Source organism: Netta rufina (assembly GCF_964035555.1).
Source record: "Netta rufina genome assembly, chromosome: 13".
NCBI classification, from domain to species: domain Eukaryota; kingdom Metazoa; phylum Chordata; class Aves; order Anseriformes; family Anatidae; genus Netta; species Netta rufina.
Window position 1 is genome coordinate 14,783,132 of NC_140136.1, and position 10,047 is coordinate 14,793,178.

General features: G+C 62.5%; 1 protein-coding gene across 1 annotated transcript; it reads right to left on the reverse strand.

Annotated features, from left to right (window-relative positions):
* Positions 1–4,176: 4,176 nt before the first annotated feature.
* On the reverse strand, positions 4,177–7,996 carry IRX6 (iroquois homeobox 6; the record flags this gene model as incomplete). The annotated part of the gene is made up of 8 exons (XM_084294845.1): positions 4,177–4,282; positions 4,848–4,976; positions 5,089–5,149; positions 5,265–5,701; positions 5,797–6,081; positions 6,166–6,278; positions 6,821–7,042; positions 7,952–7,996. The coding sequence occupies 8 exons, from the start codon at positions 7,994–7,996 to the stop codon at positions 4,177–4,179; spliced, it is 1,398 nt and encodes a 465-aa protein (XP_084150971.1).
* Between the last annotated feature and the right edge of the window lie 2,051 nt (positions 7,997–10,047).

Sequence of the window (10,047 nt, forward strand, 5' to 3'; positions counted from 1 at the left end):
GAGTAAGCCAATATTTTATGGGAAAGTTCAGGGGGAAGAGTAATATATGTTACATTTCTGAATTCCACGGGATACTGGGAGAGTTTTACTGGCAATTCATTTTTCTACGGGTAAATCCTTGATAAGCAGATGTGCCCCAAATGCAGTGCCTCCAGTGAGGGCACGATGAGTGGAAGCAGGAGGTGCGTCAGCTCCTCAATGGCAGGCGGTGAGGAACGGGAAATGGGAACTCCTGCCCCTACAGGCTCCCCTTCCCTCAGCTGAGGCAGCTAGCACTGCTGGGGCTGAATTACTCTGAGCACTGAAGGTTCACAGAAATATTCAGCGTAGGATTATCTGATTAAAAAATCCATTGTTTGGTTTGAGGACTTACTTCCCTTCGAGGACATACCTTACCCTGGTCTGTGTGGACTTCTACCTACCATTATTTTCTCTCATCCCCTCATTTTGCTGTTTGTGTAAGTCTCCAGCTACCTCTGTTTCTGTGCAATACCAAATACAGACTAAAAAAATAAACTAGAAAGAAAAGCAGTTGAGGTCTGCTGGATGCCCTGATCTCACAGCCCTTGGCAAACGAGCTCAGGTAGTTGGAGGGCGAGCATCTCGGCACTGCTGATATCCCTTCACTGGGCAGCCGTGGTGGCAGCAAGAAGAGCAGGAGGGATGGGCCCTGTGGTGGAGACCTGCCTCGGTTTGTGCCCATTTTGGTTTTCTAGGCAGGTCACTGGGAAGGTTGCCGTGCTGCTCTTGGCTTTGCATGCTCTGGGGGATGCGTGCTGCTGCTTCACGTGGTGTGGTGATGGGGGCTTCGCTGGGTCAGGTGCAAACACACCTGTGTGATGGAAACCTGCTGGTGCGATGGGTGCAGTCATTGCTCTGTGCATTTTTTCTTTTCTCTTAAGTGGTTATGTCATGGAAATACTTCGCTGATGCTGAAGTCAAGGTAGTAACACCAGTGTAAGAGCTGTAAATACAAGTCCATGACACAGCCCTGGCCTTCGGCAGCGCAGTTTCTCACCTTGCTGTGGGAGGGAATTGCTGCCATGAGACCACGAGCTGAGCAGCCGCGGAGCTGCCGAGCACACGGGCAGAGAAATGGGATTTCACCGGGAAGCGCCAATCCCTGGCAGGCTGCTGACTCAGCTCCTCCTCGGCCGGTCCCTCGTGTGCCTACCCCATTAACACCGTGCCTCACATGATTTGCGCGGGGAGAACCCAAAGGCAGTGATGTGCAGGTCGCATTTGTCTGTCACCTCCGGTGAGCAACAGCGGGATCAGCTGCGGCAGCAGGGAGCTCCAGCGCTGCTCGTGTCGGGGCTGCTGGCAGAGCGCACGGCGTTCACCGAGCAGCTGGCTGCCGAGGCACCTTTCGGGTGTTGCGTGTGGCCGACGGGCACACCGAGCAGCCAGGAGAGAATTTTACTTGAGTGGCTCGTCTGAGCCTGCTGGAGGAGGCAGGTGGAAGGGCTTGGGACTGTAGTATCACGTTTTTGGCTTCGTGCTGGAGTCAGCTTTCCCGTGCTGTGTGCTTAGCCCAGGGGCAGTCGGTGCCTGTTGGTGCTTTGCGTGCACGATGTGTCCTGGCACGGGGACAGGGGCTGCCCAGTGCCCCGACCTGGCCGCCTGCAGGGGAGCAGCAACCCCTCCCATCGCAGCAGTTCCAGAGGTGGCCATGTGGGGAGGGGGAAGTAGGGTTCTGCTGCTGCATATTCTGAGTCCGATAGATTTAAAGCGAGTCTGAAGTCCCGTTTACCTTAATTTGGTTCCTTAAGCTCAGCTGGGCAGGCACGCAGGAGGGAATCGTGGCCTTTGTGCTTTGCTGCAGCACTTGTGCTGGTGCACGAGGCTGCCCTGCTGAAGGCAGAGCTGGAGGGCGGTCGTCCTCGTAGTCCCCAAACCTGCATGGGCCAAGATTTAAGGGACAGTGCCTGTGTGCTACCCGGATGCTGTATGGAGAAGGGCAGATAGCATCTAAAGCTCTAGGCAGCTGGCAAGGAGGAAAAGGAAATGAGAATCTTCTGCTTGCTTCTCTCGAGGTTTTCCCCTCAGGCCTCTGAGCAGACCCAAAGTTACCGAGGTGTCACTGGCAGCTCCGGGGAGCACACCTGGGTGGCATCAGAGCAGTGGGCTGGGGTATTTTCTTCTTTAGATGAAAAACCCAGCTTGTGGATTCAGGCTAAAAAAAAGTATTCATCCTGCTAAGTAGATTGAAAGAGAATCCAGATTAAATAAATCATTAAATCATTCCCGAATGTTATCCACCTGTTCTGGCCTGTAATTTATTTTCAGATGAATAGTAGGTTAAGGAAAAAAAAAAAAAAAAGTAATACAATGACAAAAATGACTTTCCCCTAGCAGATGCTTTGGTCCAGAAATGGCACCTGGCCTGAAGAGCTGCTCACGCTGCTCGAGAGATTGTTGTGAAATGCCTGCTCCAAGCCATTGCTTCATGGCCGCAGCAGCTGCGTAGCTGTAAAACTTCTGCAGCCACCTCTGAAGGGGATCTCCGAGGGTTGTACTGCTGCCAGGCCGGGAGACATCATCCCTTCGGGATCGTCCCTTCGGGGCAGAATGGGAAGACCTGTGCTGTGTCAGGCTTCTCAGCTGGGAAGGGTGGGTTGAACTGGCTTGGAGGCATTGCCCAAAGTTTCCTCACCATGACCCGGTGGAGGTGCTGGGTTCCTCCTGTCCTGCAGCACGGTACGGCCAGCGCTGTCCTGCTGTCCTGGGGCAGTTCTGTCCCTCCGGGGCAGGAGGAACAACACCATTTTGTGGGGTCGGCCAAGCACCAGCAGTGCCAAGGGGTGGTGCTCTGTTGAAGACCCGCTCTCCAGATGCGCTGGTGCAGGAGCAGAAGGTTTCCTCTCCCCCATTCCTAACAGAGGCTGGAAAGGGCCTGGGAGCACCGAGCCAGGTGCCCGGCCCCCCGACACCCACCCACGATCCCGTGGAGAAGCAGGGGGACAAGTGCTGGGAGCAGGTGCCCGAGGACCAGAGATGGCGAGGGTGGGGACTCACAGCACGGGTGCTGGGGGGCCCGGGGGACATTCCCCTATTCTCCTATTCCCCTGTTCCCCTGTTCGCCTGTTCGCCTGTTCGCCTGTTCCCCTGTTCCCCGGCCCTTCCCCACCTCCCCGCCCAGCCGCAGCCTTCCCCGGGGCCGGGCCGCCGAGGGGGTCACGGCGGGGCCGCAGGAAGCCCGGGGGGGGGACAGGGGATGGGAGCCGCTCCGTCTCGGCCGCACAAAGCCGCCCTTTGAGCGGCCCCCCCTGCCCCGGGGGGCCCCTAATTGTCTTGGAGAAAAGTTCATTAGCGGGAGCAGCGGAGTGTGCGCGGCCCCGGCCCCTGCGCGCCCCGGCCGGCCGCTAATTGGGGGCGGCCCCGCTGTTCTCCCGGCCCCGGCTCTGGGGTTTTAATCAAAAGGGTATTCGGAAGATGCCCGCCGGAGATTATAGGGGGAGAGCTTTGCGATACGTATCTGAACGGCGCGACAGATTGCAGGGTGTCCTGGCCGGGCGGGATAATCTGCAGCGCGCTCGCTTGGCCTTTAATGAAAGGGGAGGCGAGGGAACAAGAAAAGGAAAATACCCCAAAGTCCAAGGAATAATAATAATAATAATAATAATAATAATAATAATAATAATAATAATAATAATAATAATAATAATAATAATAATGAAGTCTTGGGCGCCCGGAGGTTCCCTTTGAGCTGCCGTCCACAGCCCCCGAAGCCGGCAGGGCCGGGGAGGTGCCGAGGCCGCCTCCACCGGAGCCTCCCCGGGAGCCTCCCCCCGGGCAAAGGGAGCCGGGGGGAGCCGCGGGGGCTGCGAGGCCACGCGTGGGGAGGCCGCGCCTCGCTCCCGGGCCGGGCGGTACCTGGCCGTGCAGAGACAGGGGAGGGGAGGCGAAGTCTCCTCGCAAGAACCCTCCGGAAGGCCCTAATGCTCTTTATGACAAGCCCTAAATCCTTCAAATCCCTCTTGAAATAACGTTTAGCTTTTCGCAGCTTAATTTCCCCTAGCCCGAGCTGCGGGGGCACTGCGCCAGGCGATGCTCGCCCACCGCCAACCGGGGCACCCCGTGACCCCAGTCCTGGGCACCCCATGACCCCTGGGACCGACCATCCCGTTACCTCCAGTCCTGGGCACCCCATTACCCCTGGGACTGGGCACCCGGTTACTCTGGGCACCCTATTACCACCAGCACCGGGCACCCCGTTCCTCCGGGCACCCCGTTCCCGGTGACCACAGAGGAGTCCACGCGGTAGTCAAGATTGATTTCCCTGATTTATTAAGGCAGAATTCATCGGACTCTATTGACCACAAATGACTTAATGTAAATGTTGACCCTGGTGAACTTGGAAATAGCAGGTATCGGGTTGATCTATAGATGACCTCTTAATTACCACAGTTATTAATTTAAATTATTGCCACTGCTTCTAGACACGGGAACAAAGAAACATTCTTTCCTCATCCCTGCGTGGTTTATTAGTCTGAACACAAAGTGTTTGACGACACTTTTAATTAAACAGCGACGAAGCAGAGATCCGCTTTCCCTTTCTCGCCTGTCCTGTAAAGTGCAGCGCTGCTCCTCGCCGGGGCTGGGGGGGGCCGGGACGGGGAAACGGAGGGGGGTAAATGAAAGGAGGAGGTGTGGAGGGGGGAGAAAAAAAAACAAACAAACAAACCGAAAGCACAACGACGACAGCACGACGTGGGGAAGGAGAGGAGCGCAGCCCCGGCTTGGCACCGCCGCCCCGGCCAGGCGCGCACGGTGCCCGCTGGCCCCCCGTGGGGCGGGGAAGGGCCGGGCCGGGCCGGGCCGGGCCGGGCCAGGCAGGGCCAAACCGAGCCAGGCAGGGCCAAACCGGGCCGGGCAGGGCCGGGCCGGGCCGGGCAGGGCCGAGCCCGTTGCGCTCCTCCATGCCGCCTGCAGCCGGGACCCCGCCGGCGGCGCTCGGGAAGGGGCAGGCGGCCCTGCGGGAGGGAGAAGCGGGGGTGAGCGACCCCCGGAGGGGGGGGAGGGAGGATGCAGGGAGGGGGGGGCAGCACCGGGAGCGGGGCAGGGCACCACCGGCACCTACCTCACCTCCTGAGCACCGGCCTGAAAGCCGTCCGCAGCCGCTCCCGGCGCCTTCCCCGCCCGCAGCCTGCACAGACACAAGCAGCTCGGGGGGGGCGGGGGGGGGGGCCCGGCCCCTTCACCGGGCTCCCGGGCACGGGCTCAGGCCGCGCCGCCCCCCCCGGCCCCGCCGCTGCGGGTACCTTGGGGTCCCCCCGGTGCCCCCGCTTCCCCGGGGCGGCGGAGAGCCGCGGGGAGCTGCGGCAGCCCCAGGGGGGAGCCCCGCAGCGCTTTTGGGGTCGGGGGCAGCTCCGGCGCCCCGCCGCCCCCCTCGGGGCTGCCCCTGCGCGCTGCGGTGCGCGCCAGCGACCAGATGCGGGGCTTCTCCGCGGGCGCGTAGGGGAGCGGCGGGGGCTGAGGGGTCGGGGGGGTGGCCAGGGGGGTGTCCGCAGCCGGGCCCCTGGGGCAGGGGAGGGCTCGGAAGGGGCCGGGCAGGCTGCAGTCGCTCCGCGGGGCCGGGCTGGGGGCTTCCAGCAAGGAGCCGCCGGGCCGGCTCTTGTCCGCCTTGCGCGCCTCCTGCTCCTCGTCTTCATCCTCCTCTTCCTCGTCCTCCTCCTCGTCCTCCTCCAGGTCGCTGAGCCTGCAGCTCCGCCGCTCTGCCCAGACACAAACCGGGGGGGTCAGGGAACACGGGGGGGGGGACCGGGGCCGCTGCCCCCCGCTCCCGGCTCCTACCTGCGCCCGCGCCCCCCGCCGGGCTCCCCTTCCTCTCGTCCCCCCCCCCGGGGTTTGGGGGCCCAGGTCATCTTGTTCTCCTTCTTCAGCCTCCGCCGCGCGTTGGCGAACCAGGTGGAGACCTGGGTGAGGGTCATCTTGGTGATGATGGCCAGCATGATCTTCTCGCCCTTGGTGGGGTAGGGGTTCTTGCGGTGCTCGTACAGCCACGTCTTCAGGGTGCTGGTGGTCTCCCGGGTGGCGTTCTTGCGCCGGGCCGAGCCGCCCAAGTCCCCCGTCCCGTACCTACCGGGGAGAGGGGTGGGGGGATAACGGGGGGTGCCCGGTGCCCCCTCCCCGGCCCTGCCCGCCCCCCCGGAGGGCTGTTACCTGTCGTACGGGTACTGCCCCAGGGCCGGCTCGTAGGGGTAGTAGGCGGCGGGCTGCGCCATCCCCGAGGGCAGAGGGCCGCTGGTGCCGTCCTTCAGCTCGTACTGGGGGTTCTGCGAGGCGAGGGAGCGCTGGGCGGCCGGACCGAGGGGGGAGCCCCAAATGGGGGGGGAGAACCCCAAATGGGGGGGAGACACGGATGGAGAGGGAGAGACGGATGGAGGGGGAGATACGGATAGGGGAGAGCCGCGGATGGGGGGAGCCCCAGATGGAGGGGAGCCGTGAATGGGGGGGAGCCACGGATGAGGAGTAACCCCAGGTGGAGGGGGAGCCCCAGGAGGAGGGGAGCTAGGGATGAGGGGTAACCCCAAATGGACGGGAGCCCTGGATGGGGGGAATCCCAAATGGAGGGGAGCCCCGGATAGGGGAGAGCCACGAATGGGGGGAGCCTCGGACGGAGGGGGAGCCCCAAATGAAAGGGGAGCCACGGGCGGGGGGGAACCTGGGGATGGAGGAGTAACCCCGGATGGAGGGGGAGCCCCAAACGGAGGGGGAGCCCCAGATGGAGGGGGAACCCCAGATGGAAGGAGAGCCCCGGCCGCCCCCCGCCCGGCCCCGCTCGCCCCCTCAAGCCCCCCTATCCCCCCCCACTCACCAGCGCGGTGTAGATGGCCGCGGGCTCGGCGCTGTAGGGCAGGTAGTTGCCGTAGCCCTGGCCGCCGGGGTACGGGGCGCCGTACATGCCCAGCAGCCGGCCCTCGTACGGGGCGCAGCACAGGGAGGCGGCGGCGGCGGAGGCCGGGGCCGAGGCCGCATCCGGGCCGGGGCGGGGGGCGGCCTCGCAGCACGTCGTGCTGGGGCTGCCCGGCACCAGGAACTGCGGAGGGGAGAGAGCAGGGGGGCGCTGAGAGCCGCCGAGAGCGGGGAGCCCCGTCGGGGGGCGGCTGGAGCCGCCTGGGGGTGGTTTTGGGGGAGGGGGGTTCCGAGTGGGGGGTGAGGACCCGAGGCCGGCTCGGGGGAAGGGGGAGCCCCCGGGAAGGGGGAACGCGAGGAAAAAAAAAGCGGTGGGAACTTGGCGGAGATGCTCGGCCCCGAAAACGGCAGCGGATCCAAGGCTCCCTCCCGGCCGGCCGGCGCGCAGCGGGGGCGAGGCGAGAAGTTGGGGTCCGGGTAATGCGGGAGGGGCGAGGCGCAGCAGGGTGCCGCAGGGTGCCCCCGGAGCCCCTGGATTTCAGCCGCTGAGCGGGGGGCAGCAGCTCCCCGAGCACGGCAGGCACACCTCAGAGAAGCCCCAAAGAAATCGGGGCTCGACGTGCCCCTAAAACCCGACGGGGGTGGGAAGGAGCCGCCGGAGCCCCCCACCCGCCGGGGAAGGACGGGGGCAGGCGGGGAGCGCGGCGCCGAGCCGAGCCGAGCCGCCTCCGGCGCTGGGAGCCGGGCTTTTGGGGTTTCTTTGGGTTTTTGCTCTTCAAACTACACGGTGGAAGGGGAGCGGAGGGTCGGAGGTGGGGGGGAAAGAGGGGGGGATCGCCGCTTTCCTGAGCGCCTTTTTGCTGGGCAAACTGCGAGGTATTTGTTTAAGCCTAGCACGACACAAACGAGACAGAAACACACACGCACATTTTTTAAAAAAGCCTCCAGATGTGCCCTTTTTTTTTAAAAAAAAAAAAAAAAGGCTCGAAGTAAGGGGAAAAGGGAAGAAGAAAAAAAAAAGGGAGGGGGAACAAGACATCTGGACAGCAGCAGCGGAACGGGAACAAAAGTGAGTGCTGCTCACTCGCCTTACCTGCGCGGTGGTGCTGTAGGGGTATCCGAACTGGGAGAAGGACATAGCCGCTCCTTATTTTTGGACCATAGGCAATATTTTCCCCCCAAGATCGATTGTAACTAAACCCCGCTTCACGATGCACCTTCTCACACACACATTTCCACGTATGGCTTTTTTTTTTTTTTTTTTTTTTTTTTTTTTTTTTTTTTGCTCAATTATAGATGATTGCACTTAAGAAAAGCCGCCAGACATCTGAGGCGGTGGGGGGGCTGGAGGGTGGGGGGGTCGGTGCCTGGATAAAAAAAATAAAATAATACAAAAAAAGAAGCTACCCCCCACTTCCCATCTCTCGCAATAAATATGTTTGGATAGAGAGAGTTGAAAAAGCCACCCCACATGTATAGAGGGTTTAAGTGCAAAGGGGCTTTTTTTTTTTTTTTCGCTTTTTTTTTTTTCCTTTTCTTTTTTTTTTTTTTCCCTCTCCGAAGCAAAGGGGGGAGGGTGTGGGGGGCGGAAAATCGCGCGGGGCTGGCAGGGTGCGGGGCGAGTTGTGTTATTTTCTGCTCGGCGGGGCCGGGGGGGGGCCGGCAGCGGGGCTGACGTCACGGGAGGGCTGCGGGGCGCGGGGGGGTCGCGCTCCTGCTGCTTGGGGTTTTTTTTTTATAATGCAATGCGAATTGGGCTTGGGGGAGATGGGATGGGATGGGATGGGATGGGATGAAGGAGAGGAGAGGAGAGGAGCGCCGCCGGGCCGGTTGTGGCGCGCCCCGCTTTGCTGCTGTCCTGCCCTTCGTGGGGCTGGGGGGCAAAGGGGGGCACGGCACGGCACGGCACGGCATGGCACGGCATGGCACGGCATGGCACGGCACGGCACGGCACGGCACGAAATGCCCCGAAACGGCACCACCAGGAGCCCCGCGGGTGGCGGCGGCGGGTGGCTGGGAGCTGGTGGATGGAGGGATGGAGGGACAGAGGGATGGAGGGAAAGGAGGGAAGGTTAAAGGGTAGATGGACGGATGGATAGGTGGATGGAGGGATGGATAGATGGACGGACAGATGGATGGAGGGATGGATAGATGGAGGGATGGATAGACGGAGGGACGGGTGCCCACGACCCTGATCGCCCCAAGCACCGAACAGCGATGCCCTCGTTTAACCAGCAGCTTGCACATCGCTGGTTTGCCTTCGAGCCGAGATCCCCGGGAGCTAAACGCGGATTTCCCCCCACCCCCCTGCTGCGGGGGCTGCCGCGGCTTCCTTTCGGTACCAATTAAAAAAGGAAAAACGAAAAACAAAGCAACTTTTCCCCGGCTCTCTCGTCCCGGGGCGGGGACCGTGCCCTGGAGGCGGCCGCCCCGGTGCCCCTGGCCCGGCCCGGCCCGGCCCGGCCCGGCCCGGCCCGGCCCCGGCCCCGCTCCCCGTCGGGTGGCGCTGCCGAGCCGTGAGCCAGGCGGAGCGGAGCGGCCCGGCCCGGCCCGGCCCGGCTCGGCCCGGGGCTGCCCCGACGGAGCGGGCGCCCTCGGGGCTCCCCCGCGGGGAACGGGGCCGCTGCCCCCCGCCACCACCCCCCCCCCGACCCCTGCAAGCGGGTGCTAATTATTTAATTGCGGGAATCCCTCCGGGGGGAGCGGTGCTGATTAGGAAGGAATAAACCCGCTTGTTCTAAAGCACTTAATTCAGCAAAAATTTAGTCTTTTTAAGATTTTTGAGCTGTTGTTTGCTGAAAGAACGAAGAGAGGCTCCATGCCCCCCTACCTGCCTCCACTGAAACCCTACAGCTGGGTGGGCATCGGGGGATGGCTGCACAGGGGGGCTGCAAGTGAGCCCCTGCCCCAAGAGGGGTGCCACAGCAGAGCCCAGCCTTGCAGCATGGTCTCCCACACCCCAGCAGCCTCCTCTCGCTCCACGCTGCCCTATGGAGGTGTCTCTGCAGCCAGTTTTGCACCCACCATGCCCCAGAGCCGCCCAGGTGACCCTTGCTGTTCACCCTGGGACGTGGGGTGCTGCGGACAGTAAGGCAGCGAGTCCCACCGTCCGCCCCAGCTCCCGAGGAGGCCGCAGCCTCTGTCTCTGCGTGCTCCTCACTGGGCTCCCCGGCTCGCCTGATGCTGCGT